This window comes from Salminus brasiliensis, chromosome 12, assembly GCF_030463535.1.
Source record: "Salminus brasiliensis chromosome 12, fSalBra1.hap2, whole genome shotgun sequence".
In the NCBI taxonomy this organism is placed as follows: domain Eukaryota; kingdom Metazoa; phylum Chordata; class Actinopteri; order Characiformes; family Bryconidae; genus Salminus; species Salminus brasiliensis.
In genome coordinates, this window is record NC_132889.1 from 38,956,607 (window position 1) to 38,976,280 (window position 19,674).

At 42.3% G+C, this 19,674-nt stretch overlaps 2 protein-coding genes across 3 annotated transcripts; one reads left to right on the top strand and one right to left on the bottom strand.

Annotated features, from left to right (window-relative positions):
• Positions 1-19: 19 nt before the first annotated feature.
• smim22 (small integral membrane protein 22) lies at positions 20-5,492 on the bottom strand. The gene is made up of 4 exons (XM_072693808.1): positions 5,431-5,492; positions 3,131-3,271; positions 2,225-2,292; positions 20-2,130 (listed from the first exon to the last, which is right to left on the bottom strand). Exons 2-4 carry the CDS (start codon positions 3,261-3,263, stop codon positions 2,083-2,085), a joined length of 249 nt encoding a protein of 82 aa, XP_072549909.1. The 5' UTR covers positions 3,264-3,271; positions 5,431-5,492; the 3' UTR covers positions 20-2,082.
• A 1,343-nt stretch (positions 5,493-6,835) lies between these two features.
• Positions 6,836-18,929, top strand: cog1 (component of oligomeric golgi complex 1). 2 transcript variants are annotated; one of them, XM_072694152.1, is made up of 16 exons: positions 6,836-7,164; positions 8,026-8,270; positions 8,416-8,597; positions 9,344-9,514; positions 10,135-10,291; positions 10,814-11,024; positions 11,821-12,027; positions 12,112-12,705; positions 14,205-14,351; positions 14,957-15,118; positions 15,343-15,467; positions 15,555-15,663; positions 16,381-16,490; positions 16,924-17,005; positions 17,358-17,409; positions 18,595-18,633. In XM_072694152.1, the coding sequence occupies exons 1-15, from the start codon at positions 6,856-6,858 to the stop codon at positions 17,361-17,363; spliced, it is 2,817 nt and encodes a 938-aa protein (XP_072550253.1). In that variant the 5' UTR covers positions 6,836-6,855; the 3' UTR covers positions 17,364-17,409; positions 18,595-18,633. The 2 variants fall into 2 exon arrangements, with proteins under 2 accessions (XP_072550253.1, XP_072550252.1); XM_072694151.1 differs by lacking the exon at positions 17,358-17,409 and having other exon boundaries at positions 18,595-18,929.
• Positions 18,930-19,674: the final 745 nt, after the last annotated feature.

Genomic DNA, 19,674 nt, shown 5'->3' on the forward strand with positions numbered 1-19,674 from the left:
AATGAGGGACAATTTGGAAGAAAATAATGATTTTTTTATAGTGCAGATCAACTTCAGGAGTAAAGTGCTGTGTTGCTCATCTTCATCTAATAATTCACAAACGAAACAGTCAATAAATCAACAGTATCTAAACATGACCTTTTCAACATGAGCTCATTTAACCCTCAGAAACCCAACATCTTCCTTCTGTTCCTTATTAGTCTGTTTTAGGAAGCGGCCGATAATAAAGAGACATGTCCATCGTCACGGCTGTGCAGAAAATCCTGCATCACCAGTTTTACCATTTTTCACTTTTCTCCATAAAGTGAATCTTTATTATATTAGAATTTGATGATAAATGGACCAATAGAAATGTCCAGAATGACTCGGAATAAAATCTTTTACACTGACTTTTACAGTGGTCTGATACAGAATACAGCTCTGGGGTTTACTTGAAATACTTTAGGGAGTATAAAACTACGTTTAGGCCTGTGTACATTTTCATTTTCTGAATTATGAGTTCATAAAAGAGCTGAAATCCAAATAATGCTACGAGCTAAGCTAACACCGCTGCACACTGAACTGAGGCCATGAAAATTACCCATCTTTTATTCTCTATAACCGTATAAACGCCTCCACCCGCTCCGCCTAACCTCTACTGCTGCCAATCACACTAAACTAGCCTCCTCTCTCAGCCTGCTGGTCAGTTTGGGGTGTTCTGGTGAGGGTCAGTCTAATCAGGACAGTTCAGTGTGCTTAGCAGGGTTAGCTTAGCATGTAGCAACGTTAGCATTTCTCGGCCTTGGTGAGCTCGTTGTTCAGGGGATTCAGAGCCATTCAGGGGGCAAATGGGCACAGAGCTGGACATACGGGGTGTAGAACGTGTGTGAGGGTGAGACAGAGGAGAGGTTATAAACCCGTTCTTCTCTGTTAGAGACAAATCAGAGAAGTCGAGGATTACTAGAAGAATGAAAACGCCACACACTAGATTTAAACGCTAGATTTAGGGTAAAATGGCTCATATAATGTTCAGTTAATCAAACATGAGCTGGTCTGCTGGGATATGTAGGCTAACTTAAAGTCCCCTAACAATGTCCGCCCCTGATATTGGACACTTCTGCATAGTGCGCATTTCTGCCCTAGATGTGCGAGATTACAGCGTTATTAGCGATGTTTAAATATTAGAATTTTATTTTGTGTATTTATTTATTTTATTTTTTGCAGGAATAAAGTTTAAAGGCTTCTCTAAGGCAGGAGTAGGGCTGGGCGATATGGTAAAAATACTACATCACAATATTTCAAGACATTTTTCATGATACACAATATTTATAATTACATTACCAAATGTAATCACAGACTAAATACATCAGTATCATCAGATTCTTATAAACTACTGTTCAGATCCTCTCCTGTACTGAATACAGTGATTTATACTCAACATACTAACCCAGTCTAATTACACTGTTAGTAATGAAACCTGCAGCTGATCAGTGTTTATTAAGTATTAATAATATCCTCCATATGATTAAAAAAAGCTTACTGTGTATCATGATAACAATTTATCACGATACAATAAAATATCGCCATATCGCCCAGCTCTAGGCGGGAGCTTTTTTTTTATTTCATCCAAGCGAAAGAGCGGATGTGGCCGATACTGGGGACTAACTGCTAAGCTTTAACCACAGTACATCAGACCTAAGCATGAGCCTAAATCCAGCGGTTTAAACAAAGAGGGTCTCTCAGGGTTAAGTTAAATAAATCATTAATAATTCTGTGACGGTGAGTTTGTGTACATAATAAAAGTCACAGAACAAAATGAATTGATGTACATTAAATATTGACCCGTCACATCGTACAATGTAGAGAACGCTGACTGACTGAACTCATAAAAATGATGAAGAGGATTTGGGAAATGTGTTTGCACTTAAAATATTTACCTTTAACCTGACCTCTTTCACCCGCCAGTCCGTCTCCTCCTCAGAAACTCACTCAACAACATTCCCCATTAATGATCTGGCACAATTTCAACAGTGAAAACAGACGCGTGATTGAAATACAGTGTTCAGGCTGATCACAGTCGAGTTCTTCAGGGTTCCTCGTTCTTCAGGGTTCCAGCCCCATGTTGTCGATGCCCACCTTGCGATGCTTGGGCTGTACGAATGTAAATTCATTTTTAGCCGAAGTCTGGATTTCATATTAGCCTTTATTATAGTGTTATTATTATGTAATAACTGCCCGTAAATACCTTCTCATCACAGCAGCAGCAGCAGCAGCAGCGTATGATGACCAGGATAACCAGCAGGAGGACCATCCCTGAGGAAACGGGGATAAACAAATTGAGTCACAGAGCTCACCTGCTCAGGTGCGTGTCTGTTTGCACACCTGAGGCAGAGACTGAGACAGAGCTCAAAAGATGGAAAACTAAACCTTCTGAATCAGGTCCGGTTTGTTCAGGAACATTAAAGGGCCAATCAGCACTTAGAATGCCAGCCAATCAGCACTCAGTAGCCACAATGCCAGCCAGTCGGCACTCAGTAGCCACAATGCCAGCCAATCAGCACTCAGTAGCCACAATGCCAGCCAATCGGTACTCAGTAGCCACAATGCCAGCCAATCAGCACTCAGTAGCCACAATGCCAGCCAATCGGTACTCAGTAGCCACAATGCCAGCCAATCAGCACTCAGTAGCCACAATGCCAGCCAATCGGCACTCAGTAGCCACAATGCCAGCCAATCGGCACTCAGTAGTTAGAATGCTAATCAATCAGCACCCACTAGTCACAATGCCAGCCAATCCGAATTTTTTAAGCACCTGAATAACCAGAAGCCATTTAGCTTCATTAACCACCATTCAATGGAGCGCCCTCTAGTGGCTGTAACTCATTTTTGGTATGGAGGAGTGAACAGGAAAAGAACAGGCGCCTCCTAAACTGGGTCTACTTTTCTAACTGAGTTTTTGGCTCTTATGGCTCAAACTGCAAAACCACCTGTTTAAAATTCAATCAGGCCCTAAACAGAGTAAACTGTGGGATATGAGCTCCTACAGCAGCAGCTCTCACAGACGGTCTGTTGGTTTAACTGGCAGTGTCTGTAAATGAAATGTGGTTATCTGTAATAAAGTACAGTAATATTGATGTTTTCTGTGACTTGCCTATGAAAATGAAGAAGATGGCGAAGGAGGCGATGTCCCAGTCCGACTGAAAGAGCTCCTTGGACTGCAGTCTGCTCACCACATCGTTAAACTGGTTCTGAAGGTCCTGCTGGACGTCTGACCTCTGAGCCATCGCTGCGTCTGAAACACATTCACTCAGTTCCCTTTATCTCATTACTATCCTCAGAGAGTCCGACTGATCATGTTTCCATTTCAGTCATTAGCATCTATCTCCTGACTCTTTTCTGGGTTTAGGCTGATGGTGTTGTGATGGTTCAGATTCGGTACTGATTTACTGTAGATCACACTTCAGTTCACTCAGGCTGGGTTTTGGTATCTTACACCACAGTTCATAAATAATTATAACAAACATTATTATTATTATTATTATTATTATTATTATTATTGTGTATATATAATCATATAACAATATAATTGTTCTATAAACTATTATATATTGTAATATATATTATATGATGATTAACAGATTCAGAATCATAAATATTTATTGATCCCAGGAGGGAAACTGCAGTTGTTACAGTTGCAACGGTTCGTGTAATAATAATCACTGTATAAAATAAAATATAAAACAATCAGAAAGGGAAAAAAAAAAATAATAATAAATAAATAAAAAAAAAAAAAAATATATATATATATATATATATATATATATATATATATATATATAAAAATATATATAAAAATAAAAATATAAAACAATCAGGTACATAAATTTATATAAATAAAATATAAAATAATCAGAAAGGGAAAAATATTTATATATATTTTTTTTTCCTTTCTGTTTGTTTTATATTTTATTTTATAAAAATAAAAATATAAAACAATCAGATATATAGATTTATACAAATAAAATATAAATAAAATATAAAACAATCAGAAAGGGAAAATATATATATATATTTTTTTCCTTTCTGTTTGTTTTATATTTTATTTTATAGAGTGATTATTCTTATACAACAGTTGCAATATATATATATATATATACACACACACACACACACACACACATATATATATATAAATTATGTGAACATAATGAAGTGGCAAAGTGGTAGTAATTGAGTGATCATCGTTATAATAATCATTATTATTATTGCTCTTTTGTAATGATATTGTTACTGTTATTTCTATAACACATTTTTTTGTTTAGGGTTTTTACAAGAAAATGATAACACATGAAAAACGTGTGTCATTTTCAGCAGCCTGAGTGAGGAAGGTCAAATAAAGTTAGTGTCTTATGTATTATTACAAAATGTAACATAATAATCCATCTGTGATGAAACAGATCTCTTCTTCTAATGCTGGAGTACTTATTGTTATATTGTTATTGTAATATCAATAATACACTCCAGAGAGAATAATACAGTTCCAGAGAGTTTGAGTGGATAAATACTGAATATGATATATTAAACAAACTAATGAATTAATAACCAGTGAATATGTTAGAAAAGGTTAAAGGTGATTTATTTATTTGTGTATCTGATATCTTCCCTACAGCAACGACACAGCAGCGCTCAGGCCACAAGCGAAAACCCAAAGACTCAACAGACACGTTAGGGACCGGGGCTCATAAGCTTCACAGTGAAAATGAGAAAATAGATATCTTTAACAAAAGCACATCCTGAAGACTGGTTGAAGGTTGTGGTGACTGAAAGTAAAATGTATTTCGTTTACTATAGAGTACTCTCAGTACTGCCGCGCTGTTTTTATTAACGATAAACTATAATATCTCGACACGTCGCTGTGCGCACTTTGTAGACGCTCCCTTACTGAAGCGCCGCTGGTCTGTGATTCAGAAGCGAAAATCTTTAAAGAAAGTTTCACAAACATCAGCCTGAGTGAAATCCCCGTCCTGATCTCTCCTCGTCTGAGAGAAAACACGTGCCTGGGTGTTTATTTTGCGAGAAAGGGGAGAAAAAAGCCTGAATTTAAGGATAATGTCAGAAATAAGCACCGCTAGCACTAGCACAGAAACACGGAAGCAGCTAAAACAGTCGGAACTGAGCAGAGGCAGAATGAAGCCTCTAACAGGCCGTTACTGCTTCACTGCTCAGTAAAACTCAGAGACTGTAGCTTTGAGACTTCTCAGAGTAATATTTAGTCCTGTGGATAAACATAAAGTCCTCCGTCAACATTAAATACACTACTTTAACATTAGAAACAGCTTCATCTGTACATCACTCATACCCATAACATTATTCAACGTTTTAATGTTCATAATTCGGTCTTTATACATGATGAAAGTGTCTCTGGAAAGACAGAAACATTAATCGACTCACCTGCGCTTTCGTTTGCTCTCGTTTCCGGGACACCTGCTCTCACCTGTGGCGCAGAAGCCAGTGTGTTGGATGCGGCGGCAGAGGGCGCTGTTTCCCCTTTACATCATCGCTCAGTGGTTAAAGAGCCCATATGCGGTATTTTTGTGGGTGATCCCACAGAGGTCTGTTTATAACTGTAGAGTTTAAGTGTAGAGTTTAAGTGTAGAGTTTAAGGGCAGGCGGGTAAAACCCCTCCTTCAGTCTGGTGATCCTGGCTCTGATGTTCCTGTACCTCCTCCAGTGAGTGGTTGGAGCGGGGAGAGGCTGGGGTGTTTGGGTTAAAGGAGATGCTGATGGCTTTCCACTGACTTATTATTGTAAGTCCGAGCTGTGTTCTGATTGGCTGTCAGGATTGTTTACTTTTTTTCGTCTTGGGTTTTTCTATTTGTTTATTTCTTCTTCTTCTTCTTCTTCTTCTTCTTCTTCTAATTATTATATTATATATTATATATGTTTTAACACTGATTCATACGTTACTTTATTGTGTAGACATTTATTCTAGTTTTCCTACTTATTCTTACTTTTGATTTGTTTTAAATGTCATAATTCTGTTGTTTAAAATCTTACTTTAGTTTATTATTATATAAGTTCACTTCAATTTTGTTTTTTTTACTTTTTATCTTTTTTTATTATTTTTTTAATTTTTTTAATTATTTTTAAATGGTTTAGGAGTTCTATGTTTTTTTATTTATTTTCTTGTTTTTCTAACAGAAATCTTAATTTGTTAATTTTATACACCCATCATTTTATTTTATCTTGGTTGGTTTGATTTTAATCTTTTTAATATGGTCATTCCATATTAAAATAAGTTGATTAAATGTTATTTTTATGTTGTTTCAATCCCTGTTTATTGTAAATAATTGGCTACATTAAAATTGGCCTCACCCTCATTTTAGTTCCTCAGTGTAATTCCATCTGAAAATAAAGGTTGATTAATTGATTAATTAAAAGGGGGGATGAGCACATTTAGTAAAAAAAAAAAACTCACTTAATCTGCTAGAAAGCTAAAAAATATGAAATTAATAACAAGTGTAATGTGCAGACTCTGGGGGAGCTCCGCTCGCCGGCAGGGGGAGCTCTCTCGTTTATCAGTTCAATCCTCAAAACCTCTGACCTGTGTTGACGTGGAGCTGGCGTTGCTTTCTTCCCCCCACCCGTTTTCGCACAACGTCCGTCCCCTCGCGCTGTGATTGGCTAGTGGGTTACACTTAGCCCGCTTCTTCTAGCGACGCAGGAACTATTAGCCAATCAGAGCGCAGGAACGGCAACTTACCGACCAATCCGAGCTGCTGAAAGGCGGGACATCGTGAATACGGGTGGGGAACAAACAAAAACACAAACCCCACCTCTCCTCTCCTCCGCGTCTAGCTACGGAACTACAGAGCCATGGCTTCGGTACCGGCCCACTCGCTCCGGGTCTCGGACATTAAGGACCCGAACGTGCTGTTCGAGCGGTACAGCACGGACGAGATCCGCGCCATCGAGCGTAAAGTCCGAGGGGAGATCGAGCAGAAGAAAGAGGAGCTCCGGCAGATGGTGGGGGAGCGGTACCGGGACCTGATCGACGCCGCGGACACTATAGGGGAGATGCGCCAGTGCTCGGAGAGTGTGGTCCGGTGCATCCAGGGCATGGACCGGTACTGCCAGCAGCTCAAGCAGACCAAAGCCCCTCCGCAGAGTCTCAGTAAGCTGGAGGTAATGTCCTGGAGCCGTTAGCAGTGTTAGCTAGCGATGTAGCTAAAAAGCTAATGGAAGTCTATGTACACCAATTAGCGTGATGCTAACTGCTGGTCTAGATCATCACACACTCTCCTCAAAGTGTGTGTGGGTGATCAGTATTCTCTAATAGACTTGATTATGGGATTTCTGACCCTGTGTGGGTCTCTGTTAATTATAAACTTTGAGTAAAGTTTGTAAAGTGGTCATTTCTTTGCTTTAAAAGCAGCCTGTGTTTGCATGCAAATGAAAGACCTAATTAACATTTAAGCTAAAACTGGAAGCGTTACTTTAAAGATCAGCTCTGCGGAGAAGTTCATGTTTGCAGCGCTAAGACTGGTGACAGCCTGAGACCAGTGTTTGTTAGCGATGTTAGCCTAGCATCTCCTGATGTAAATTAAAGAAGCACATGTCAGATCCCAAACGCGTCTTGACTGATCGGCTGAATCTGCGCTCAGAGATCAATCATGTGGATTGGATTTTTTTCAAACTGCCCCTTTAAGTGCTTTAATGTTCATTGGACAAAAGTATTGAGACACATACTTCATTGTTTCTTTTGAAGTCAGCCATAAATTTATGGTGCCAACAGGTTCAACAGAGTCCTATTCTACTGGCAGAAGGGGTGTCCACAAACATTTGGACATAAAATGCAGTTCAGTGTTTCAGAAAAAGTAGCTTTACGACGTGAACTGTCTCTGCTGATGTTTTATATAGCTGCTTTAATATCATACAAATATTATAATTAAGAGTCTCCACAAGGGGGCGCTGTCGGCACCCGGGTCTCTCTAGCTGCTTCAGAAGAGTAGAGCTCATCGGTTTGTGCGTTTGTGTGTTCGGCAGGATCAGAGACAGTCCAAAGAGAAGTTCTACACCATAGCCTCTCAGATCAAGCTCCTCCTGGAGATACCTGAGCGGATATGGAGCGCTATGGAGGGCTCTCAGTACCTGCAGGCCACGCAGCTCTACCTGCTGTGCTGTCACCTCCACAGCCAGCTGCACCTGGACGGAGGCAGTCCACTCTACAGCCCCGTCCTCTCGCGCTTCCCCATACTGGTGCGGCAGGTGGCAGCCGCCGGCCACTTCAGGTACATGTAGCAGACGTTCCTTTGACACGTATTTTAAATAATGAAGAGGGAGATACAAGGGTTTGTTCCATCAAGTCATTTAGAGAGCGCTGTTTAACAACCTCACCTCCTCTCCACCTTCTACCTCCTCCTCCTCCTCCTCCAGATCCACCATCCTGTTGGACAGTAAGTCGGTGCTGCGAGGCCGGGCAGTGTCTGATCAGGCCATAGCTGAAGCTCTGGTGTCCACCATGCTACTGGAGGACAGCTCGCCCCGACAGGCCCTCGCTGATTTCCTGCTGGCCAGGAAAGCTTCCATTCAGCAGCTTCTCAACCAGCCCCAACATGGTACACACACACACACACACCATAAGTACCTGTAATGGTAGTGGAACCCTGGTTCTTTGCTTGCTTAAAGGGTTCTTGTAGATGGTTCTATAAAGGCCTGTTGTTATGATCCTAAGAGCCATTTCTCAGTACAGCGTAGAACCCGTTTTGTGTAGTGAGGTTTTCTGTTATTCTGCACACACTACTGCTCCTATCTAGAACCTCACGAAGGACTAAAGTGATTGAGATATTATTATATTTAGTATTATAATAATTATTATATTTTTATTAATAGTAGTGGCAGTATTATTATTATTATTATTATTTATTGTGTAATATATAATCCTATTATTATTATTTTATTAATAGTAGTAGCAGTATTATTATTATTATTATTATTATTTATTATTATGTTTATTATTACTATTATACAATACATAATCCTACACGTGTATATATAACATTGTTAGTAGTATATATTTACTACATTATATTTTTATATTTCTTCTTCTTCTAATTATTATTATTATTTATTGTGTAATATATAATCCTACACACACATGTTCTTAGTAGTATATATTTACTACATTATATTTTTTATTATATTTTTATTTATATTTCTTCTTCTTCTAATTATTATTATTATTTTATTATTATTATTTTTTAATAGTAGTAGCAGTATTATTATTATAATTAGCAGCAGCAGCAGTATTAGTCATTTAATTCTGTTTATTATTTACCTCTATTATATGTTCTTGTTGCTGTAGGAGCTGGGATTAAAGCGCAGGTGTGCTCGTTGGTGGAGCTGCTGGTGACCACCCTGTATCAGGCGTACGCTGTGTTCTACCTGCCTCCAGAGGGCCGCGGGACGGAGCCTGGGCTGAGCTGTGGGTTACTCTTCACCACCCTGGAAAACGTCACCTCCACCACGTCTGCTGGTGAGCCGCCTGCTCTCAGCCTGCTTTCATCTGCTTCCATGTGATCTGGAATCTGGATCTTAACCCATTTTGTCCCCAATATGGATCAATTACCAACTACCCAACCCCTACATATTCCTCACCATCTCCTGTAATGGTCCTGATACTGGGAGGGTGAATACCAACACACGCCTTCTCCGACACGTGTGCAGCCAGCCAGCGCCACTTTTTCAGAACCGCTCCGATGCAACAGCACCAGGCAACCGGCGCTGTGTACCCGGCACTGATGCATCGGTCAGCAGAGGGCAGTGTCGGCCAGCGTTGCACTGGAGTGATGTGGGCAGAAAGTGCCATCTACCCACCCTGGAAAGAGCGAGGCCATACCACTCAGGGCCATACTTACACATTTTTAATCAATAAAGCACTTTCAGATGCATTTTTAATGTGCAAAATAAATGAAGAATATTATTATTATATTAGTATTATTATTGTTATTATTATTGTTATTATAATTATTATAATAACTTTCCTAAAGAAAAAAAGGATAGAGGTCATCAAGTATCAGCTGATCCTATCATCCAGCTGTTGTATTGGAGGGCTGTTGATGTTTGATGGTTGTGTGTATTGCCTCTGTGCTGCAGCTAAAGGCCAGAAGGTCCTGCATGGCGAGGGCAGCGCGGGCAGCTGGTTTAAGTATCTGCCCTCCTCAGTCACAGACTTCCAGCCTGTCCTCCGCACACTGGCCCAGCCCATACAGCGAGACCAGCTCCGAGACACGCTGCAGCAGTGGATCGACACGTGAGTGCCCTTTACATCCTACTCCACTCTCAGAACCGCACTGCTCCCGAGCCATGGACTTCACTGGACCTTCCCAATCCCAGCTGGTGTTTCTCGGATAAGGAGCTTTCTTTAAAGTGGTCACCTCTTTCCTCTGTGACTGTTTTTTTTCAGTCTGTGGGACTAGTGGGCTGAGGTCGTACTACTTGACCCTCTTGTTTTTTTTGTGTTTATTTATTTATTAATTTACTTATTATTAACTGATCAGCCATCACTTTAAAACCAATTGCATCTGTCAAGGGGTGGATATTAGCCAGCAAGTGAACAGTCAGTTCATCATAGGTCTTGTGGGGTATTCCCGATATGCAGTGGTCAGTACCTACCAAAAGTTAGTCAGAGGTCTTGTGGAGCCTTGATGGGTCAGAGCTGTTGTGGCTAAACAAGGGGACCGACACGGCATTAGTTAGGCAGGTACTTTTAATGTTATGGCTATGATTAATGCTTTAACTAGTTATGTTTCCATTTCCTCTGCTGCGTGTGCAGGTGTAAGGAGGATATCCGCGCTGGTGTGAGCAGTCTGCTGGTGTACGTGAAGACCCTGAAGGCTCTGGCTGCGATCCGGGACGCGGTGTGGGAGCTGCTGAGCAGCGAGTCCATCAGCCTGCACTGGGGCGCTGTGTGCCTGCGGCTGCTGGACAAACCGCTCTGTCTGTGGGACGACCTGCTGCAGCAGTTGTTCCTACAGCGCCTGAAGGTACGCACACACACGCGCACACACACACACAGGATTTTATTGGTGTTTATTAACAGCATCTCTTACCTGCGATGTGGTTCTGTATTGGTATAAAATCAAAGATCGGATCTGATTGGTATTGACTGACAGTCCGCGTTGAGGTACTCTGAGTCAACAGATCCCTCGCTTACATTAAAAAAGATCTGGAGATGTTAAGTAAAGTTAGGTAATGTCTAAAACTGGGATCTATAAATATGCCAGTATGACAGTACCTTATCGTATCGCTTAAAGAGCACTGATTATCTGCATGTTTCATTAGAAAGAGAGTCTTATTTAATTAATAAATGAAGTGAAACATATTTTCAGTAAAAATCACGATACTGAGTTTGGAAGAGTATTCGTAAAGCAGTTTTTAAAAAATGTACACAGTTGGTGCATTTTTGTCTACATGATAAAATATTGTGTTAAATATCATAAAAAATGTCTTTAAATATCATGATTATAAAACTTTTTCATATCGCCCAGCTCCAGTATAACGTCATGTCTCATTTGCTTGCGGTAAAAATAAAATCTATGGTTGTCAGTACACCAGTGCAGAACAACAGACTTGTGTGTTAAGGTGTCTTTACACCAAGGATGGGTCCACCTACCTCCAGCTTTGAGGGAGTTCCTCACAGTGGTGGGTCACACCCCCTTTATTTGCTGTGTGTTAATATTGAACATACTGCTGGTTGGATGAGCTCTGCAGGCTTGTTGGACAGGATGCAGATGTGTGCAGATGTGTGCAGTGTGTCAGAAACTCCTCCTATACCCACAGGCGATCACTCAGGAGGGCGCAGAGGGGATCTCCAGCAGCTCCAGGCAGCTCCTGTCCTCCGCCCTGCGTGACCTGGAAGCTCAGTCTCAGCCTGCAGGCCGTGGGGTTCAGTACGAGAGCGATGTGGCTGCCTTTCTGTGGGCGGAGTCTCAGGGAGACCTGCCGAGTGACGCAGCCTGGGTCAGCGTGTCCCAGCGCAGTCCACAGGTACAGTGTACTGGCTGCTCAGTGTGACCAGTGTATTCATATGGTCATATAATGCAGTTCTAATATTTTGTCCCTATCGCGCAGCCATATTCTCATGTGAAGAGCGGCCTGTCCATGAAGACCCTGGCCCTCACGCCCTGCGTCCAGACCTTCTGCTCTGCTCTCGACTCCAAACTTAAAGCCAAGCTGGAGGACCTGCAGCACTATTTGCCTCCGGAGACCCCCAGCACAGATCAGCCTGAGAGTGCACCTGCTCCAGGCTCCTCCTCTTTTAACCGCTTCACGGACGCGGCGGCTGTGGAGGAGGCTCTGAGGGAGCACTGTCTGGCCTGTGTCAGGGACATCCTCTCCAGTGTCCGCTCTGAGCTGACCAAGCAGGCAGAGCCCGTCGGGTCGGGCCGGATGAGCTCTGTGCTGTTCATGGCACGGCTGTGTCAGTCGCTGGGGGAGCTGTGCCCCAGCCTGAGGCAGTGTGTTCTCGGTCAGCGGGGCAGTGCCGCGGACGCCGCGGACGCTGCGGGCAGGGGAACCCCCCGGCAGGGCAAAAAGCTGGGCAAAGGCAGTGCCGTCAGAGGGGTGGAGCTTAGTCCAGCTCAGGTGAAATGGGCTGGGCTGAAGGACGAGCTGCTGACCTGCAGTACGGAGGCGTATCGCATCTGGAGCAATGCTGTATCCAAGGTTAGACACACACATCGATTCAGAATTCAGAGGAACTGGTTATACTGGAGTAGAAAACACAGGAAATATCCATTTCAAAAATTTTATTAAAAAAAAAAAATATATATATATATATATATAATATTTAATATATATATGCCGCGTTTGGAATCTGTGAGGTGGACTTGAAATCTCGAGTGAGGTGGACTTGAAAATTGTCGCCAAGACCAGCCAAGTCCAGTGCGTCTGTCTGAGGAGACGTTAATTAGAAACTGAACTTTTAATTTTATGGTTATTGAATAACAGTCGAGTTTGAGGGAGAGCGTGCTGAACACCGTACCCCGGGTAGCAGACGCACTGCGCAGTGGTGTGTAGCATCACGTAGCAGAACACAGCAGATATAGAGGAAAGCGGGCCCACAGAATCCATGGCCGTGAGCGTGCCGATTAATGCCAGATTCCAGCGAACGCTCAGATTTGTAGTTTTATTAATAAGAATGGATGGAGTGGATGGAGCTGGTTTATATTCAGTTGGGCTTCATGTGGAACATTCTGAGAGTTAAGTATTACAGAAGAAGGGACACAGAATTGCCACCATTGCTACCGTAAGTTACACTGCCAAAGTTTGGCTAAGACTAATATTTAACAATAAAGTTAGACTGTTAGCTGTTTTATGTTATTATAATTATTATTATTATGTCATATATATTATCTCTGTCTTGACTCAGCCTTGGCTACAACACTACTGATAATGGGTAGGGTATTATGGTCTCCATATTGACTTGTTATTTTTTAGTAACCAGTGAAGCTCTTCTGTAAGTCGCTCTGGAGAAGAGCTCTGCTAAATGCTGTAAATGTAAATGTAATGGTTGTGACAATTGATTTCAGTAGCAAATATATCATCACAGTGATCAATACCCGTATTAATATAACACTTTCATCCACAGTACAGCTTTAGTAACAGGAACATCTGAGTTCCCCCCCCATCTGAGTTCCTCAATTTGTGCTCAAACTGGCATCACATGTTAAACCCTCCCCTAATAACAAATACAACCATGTGAGCGACTGGCCCTGTGTGAAAGTGAGTGTCCCCTTCCCTTCAGTAGCTGCTTACACTGTGGCCACTCCTCCCTGCAGCACTCCTTCAGTTCAGGCACACTTGTGTGAACTGTGTGTTTTAGGACCTGCCTCCACATTTCAGTAGTGATTAGGTCTGGACTAGGTTTAGGTCTACATATAGATTATTGTTAACCACTGTGAGGTTCTGTATACCTGCTATAGGGCTTTGGATAATTGATTGATGTTCTCTCAAAGACGTCTCTGATCCAGAGCACAAAAACACGTCTACCTCACTTCTACCCTAAAAACTACCATAAAGACTTTTGACCTTCTGAAGTTGGCCAATCAACGTCCTGGTCTAAACCCTGTTGAACTGTTGTGGCAGGATCTGGAACTCTCAGTGTTGTGGTCATGTTCTGATCTGTCTGTCTGTGTGTGTGTGTCTGTGTGTGTCTTTGTTAGGTGCTGGTGGGCCGTTTTGGAGCTGCTCTCCACGCTGACTCTGCCGGCTCAGTCCTGGCTACGGCTACTCACTGGGAGGAGCTGGAGATCCAGGAGGAGGCGGAGTCAGGAAACACGATCATGTCCAAAATCCACCTACCTGTACAGGTAAACAGCTCGGCATCAGCAGAGCACTGATACCCTCAACGTGTTAGAGAATGCAGGCTGGCCACAGGTATTTGCTGTCACATCTATAGCTGAGTTGAACCCTAGGGGGCGCTGCAGAGGTCCTATATAGATATCTAATCCCTATCCCTACACAGTGTCCTACACCATTCCCCTCCTGCCTAATATTGTGTTGGTCACCCTTGCGCCACAAAAACAGCTCTGGGCCATCTAAGCATGGACCCCACAAGACCTCTGAAGCAGCAGATCCTTTAATAAGTCCTGTAGGTTGGAACACCCCACAAGATCTGCCTGATGTTCTGGAGATGTTCTGACCCAGTCATGTATCTAGAACATCACAGTTTGGTTCTTCCTGTCAAAGTGTCTCAGATTCTTACGCTTGTCCATTTTTTTTCCTGCGTCAGCACCTTCATCACCTTCAAGAACTGACTGTTCTTCACTCTCTGCCTAATATGTAGATTCACCCCCTAACCGACAGGAGCCACTGGACCCAGATCATCAGTGTTCTTAATGTTTTGGCTGATTGGTGATGGAGTGTGTGTTACAGGATACAGGAACACCACAGTCATTTTGTTTTCTCTCCACAGCCGTCCTGGTATGTTCAGTCTCTGCTGTTCCAGCTGTGTCTGGAGGTGAACAGGGTTGGGGGTCACGCTCTGCCGAAGGTCACTCTGCTGGAGCTGCTGAGAGGCTGTGTGGATCAGGTGCTGAACAAGTATGAAAAACTCACCCAGCACTCGGAGGGCAAGGTGAGAGCTCCACCTACTCTGCTGTGGTCATCCGGCTCTCTGACTCGCCACCTTTCTGTCTGACCATTAGTATTATTATTTTTATTAAAAAATTTTGTTTTAATGTTTTAATTTGTATTTATTTTTATTATTTTTTCCGTCCTACTTTCTTTTTTTTATGTACATTTTTTTCCATTATTTATTTCCCCCATGAATTTCAATGCTTATCTGTCTCTGTGTTTTAGGATGTAGCGCCCCCCATCACCCAGAACAGAGCGCTGCAGCTGCTGTTTGACCTACGCGTCCTCTCGGCCACGCTGGGCACTCGGCTGGAGGAGGGGAAGAGCTCCCGATCACAACAGGACCCCAGGTACCATCCCGCCCCCTTCCCCCATTAACCTCTTCTCCACAGCACCAGTCAGAACGGATGATGTGTATGATGCGTTCCCCTTTTTAGGATCCAGCAGCTCTGCGACTCCCTGGAGAGCCATATTGACCCGTTTGACCTGGACGTGTTCACCCCTCATCTGAACAGCAACCTGAACCGGCTCACGCAGAGGACCTCGGTAAGGAGGAGGAGGAGATTCCAGCAATCAGACTGTCTGATCTGACGGCTGAAAGTAAATGTGCTTAAAGCAGCATTATGGAGAATTGGCATTCCCTGCTCCTGGGCTCCCCCTACAGTCAGGAAATGTAACTTGCGCTTTGAACAATCCCTGAAGCACATGCTTTTTACATGCATTTCTGGACAAGCTCCGACAAGCTGCAGAAGCTTGATCTGAAGGTGTAGCAGCATGTGGGCTGAGGTGGTTGAGTAATACTACAGGATTTTACACTAATATGACTCTATGGGTTCTGCAGCGTTACACAGCAGCAGTTCTGGAGAGAGGTTCTCCTCCTGCAGCTCCACCACCAAAGCTCCATAGTACAGTAGCAGCAGCGCTACTACGGAGACGCCGTTCTCACTTATCTTAGAGTGTCTCCAGCATCAGGCAGTGTCTTCATCACCATTACTAACAAAGATGACAGTTTAAAGTAAATGTACTTATTTGTTGGCTTGATTAGGTGATTACGACTAGTGTGGGCGTGTCTTCCCCTATAGTCCCTCAGATCCGGTCATATCAGGTCATAATGAAAATGTAAACAGTCTTTTAAAGGGCTTAAGAAGACTTCCACTTCACTTCATATCCCGTGGGAAGTGTTCCTCTGTGAGGTTAATGTTGCTGTTATCTTGTTATCTCAGTTGTTTCCCTCGTCATGATGAAGGTTAATGTCATTTGCAGGTGCTTTTAGGTCTTTTAACCGGAACAGAGAAGCAGTTTGCTCCCAGAAGCAGCAGCGTCAGCTCTCAGGAACCGTACAACATCCTTCCTCTGGCCAGCAGCCAGATCCGGTGAGCATGTGTTGTACACCTCATGCAGAGGAGAACAGTATGAGGATGGCTTATTGTGATCAATTGTGTTATTGGACTTTTTTGTGTATCATAATACAACTGTCTGTATTATGGTATAATATTTTGCCATATTTCCCACCACAATAATTATTCAGCTCGAACCCACCAAACAGAATGACTCAGAATGACTCAGTTTACATCTTAACTGCTCAATTATGCAGAGTGAAACACAGTGGAATTCCCCTTTCAGATTTAGTAATGAAGCATAATTGATAAATACAGTGATATTATTATTATTATTATTATTATTATTATTTAATATATTTATAATTGTAATTATGTGTTTATTAAAGCTTTCTAACATTTGAGTAACATGGTTTGGATTAGAATATTCTCTGTGTTTTTACTGTTCTCCTCTTTTTGTGTTTGGTAGGTTTGGTTTGCTGCCGTTGAGCATGACCAATTCCCGGAAAGCCAAATCAGCTACTCGAGCGACAGATATCACTAGACCACTCGTAAGTGCTGATTATGGTTTAGAGAGTGTGTGAAACATTTTGCTTAGTCAAGCAGAATAATTTTTCTAACCCCGTTAACCCTGTAAACCCTTTACATAAGCCCACACCTCCTTGCTATTATAATTTACACCACGTTTTTATAGGACCTAAAATAGAACCCTGTGGAACGCCACAAAATCCAGTATAATACTGTAATAAAACATAATTTTTATTGTAGGATTAATAACTGACTCATTACTGTTGGCTTTAAGAAGTTAATAATGCGGAAGAACAGTGTAAATATGAAGCTACAGTAGACTATGATTTCTCTTTCCTTTATAAATCAGCAGTTTCTTTGCTTTGCGCTTTTCAGTTTTGAGTTATGAAGTCTTAAGAGGATGAAGCAGAAGATCTGGAGGTTCTGGGTGATGATCTAATGCTGTGTGGTTTTGCTGTGGATTTGCTTGCAGTGTGGTTTGCAAGAGACAGCTTTGCTTTTGTATTCACTAGGGCTATCAAACAGTTAATCATATTTATCTGCATTTATTTTTAGCAATAACGTAGTTGTATTAGTTGACCTGAAGCAGAAAATCCTGTGAATGTGAGTGACCAAGTTCTTTTATTCCATGTATGAAGGGTTCTAGGGGCTGCATTTTCATTTCTGCAGGTGAATGTCCACTAGAGTGTAGAGCCAGTGATGTATGGATAGATTATGAGTACACCTCATCCTCCCCAACTCTTCCTAAAAGTACTGGATGGAGCTTCTCCACCATCATTCCAGAGAACACAGCTCTTCCACTGCTCCACAGCTCCTCAATGCTGGGGGGCTTTATACCCCTCTAGCCCACGCCTGGCATTAGGCAGCATGGAGCCAATAGACTCATCAGGTGTATCTGCTCCAGAGAGTCCTATTCTATTGGCAGTACTTCTCTACACCCCAATAATCGGCGTGGCGAACAGCAGAGCGCGAGCAGCTGGGCTTCAGCCTGATCTACTACAGATGTTTTAACGTTTACTGGCAGTTCCTAGTATTTACTGGGTCTGAAGCCGAGCAGCTGTTGGCTCAGCTTTGGCTGTGAGTGGAGTGTGTGTGCTGTAGTTTGAAGGTTCTCCTCTTTTGCAGAAATCATGAATATTGGAAAATGCATGACCTATAATATTACAGCCATTTTTTTAAAATCATTTTATAATAAATAAATCTATATGAAATTATACAAATTATTTATTTATTTTTTGCTAAAAGTTGCTTCTTTACCTGCAGCACTTAAGCTACGAGGCCTCCTCAAAGGGTGTGGAGTGTTCAGTGATCTCTAATAGACTTGCTGATGTGGCTCCTGACCCTGTACGACCCACTGCGATCTATAGACATGGACCTCAGGCTTCAGGATTGAGCTGCAGCTTGTAGCTTTTTAGTTGCAGGAGTGTGTGTGTGTGTGTGATGATTTCAGCATGCAGTTAGCATCATGCTAATTTGTGTACCTAGGCTTCTATTGCTTGTTAGCTACATTAGCCTCGTGGCTCCAGTGTCCAACTGAACAAGCACTGAACATGTGGGATAGAGCTCGGCGAGGGTGCGGCCTTTTACCTTGTATTTTTTCTTGTGCTTTCAGGCGGCTCCCTCGTCCGCTCCAGCTCCAGAAGACCGCTTCCGTCCCGGAAACCTTTTCAGGCAGTTAGCCAATCAGGAAGAAGAACCTGCTGCCCCCTCTCTCTTTAAATTAGGCTGGCTCTCTGGCATGGCCAAATAATGACAATAACGCTGATGAAGTCCTGTTAGTTTTGTTTCTAGGCTGTTTGGGGATGAGGCTTGAGGTTTGAGGTTTTTAACACATGCACAGGTTGTATAAAATAATATATATATATATATACATTATGTAAAATATGTTTTTTGGGGGGGATGTGTTTTTATTCATTATACTAAAAGAAATAAAGCTTTATCATACTGTATGCTGTATGTACTTTAGCGCGACACAAGGAAGATGCTGAAAATCACACGTCATTCAGCTGCTAGATCACCCCCATCCACACATGATGTTCAGCAGATTGCAGATCAGATCAACTCACCTTGTGTATCTACAGTATCTGGTAACACGGTTTGTGCTGCATGATAGACTGGTTTCCTGGAAAGAGATTCAGTCTAGTGCCGGACTTAATTTATATGTTATATACACTATGTCCAAATGTTTGTGGACACCCCTTCTAATGAATGCATTGAACTACTTAAGTAGCACCCATTGCTGACAATGCTAGAGGGGTATAAAGCGCCCCAGCATTGAGCTGCGGAGCAGTGGAAGAACTGTGTTCTCTGGAGTTGAGGATGATGAGGTGTGGTGGTGATGATCTAACATCCTGACCTCACTAACTGACCTCTTATTGCTGATTGCAATCAAATCCTCACTGCAATGCTCCTCCAAAATCAAGCAGAAAGTTGCCACCTCTGAACAGTAGAGACAGTTACTTCAACAAAAGCAGGATCAAATATTTTTAATACCCTTCATTTCAGAATGAACAGGTGTCCCAAAACTTTTGTCCATTTAGTCTAAGGGGCACATAATAGGCAGTTTTCCTGGAAAAGTAAATATAGTCCAGGACTAGACTTGATGACCTAACCGACCTTGGGAAACCAGCCCGTAGTGTACCGTAGGGTACGGATACAGTGCACAGAGAGGTGTACTGTAGGTGTTATAATA

Coding starts and splice junctions, on each gene's coding strand:
- smim22 (XM_072693808.1), bottom strand. CDS start 3,263: ATGGCTCAGAGGTCAGACGTCCAGCAGGACCTTCAGAACCAGTTTAAC. Junction 2,293..3,130: donor CATCTTCTTCATTTTCATAG/GCAAGTCACAGA, acceptor CCGTTTCCTCAG/GGATGGTCCTCCTGCTGGTT. Junction 2,131..2,224: donor GCTGCTGCTGTGATGAGAAG/GTATTTACGGGC, acceptor ACATTCGTACAG/CCCAAGCATCGCAAGGTGGG.
- cog1 (XM_072694151.1), top strand. CDS start 6,856: ATGGCTTCGGTACCGGCCCACTCGCTCCGGGTCTCGGACATTAAGGAC. Junction 8,271..8,415: donor GCAGCCGCCGGCCACTTCAG/GTACATGTAGCA, acceptor CTCCTCCTCCAG/ATCCACCATCCTGTTGGACA. Junction 11,025..11,820: donor TGTTCCTACAGCGCCTGAAG/GTACGCACACAC, acceptor CTATACCCACAG/GCGATCACTCAGGAGGGCGC.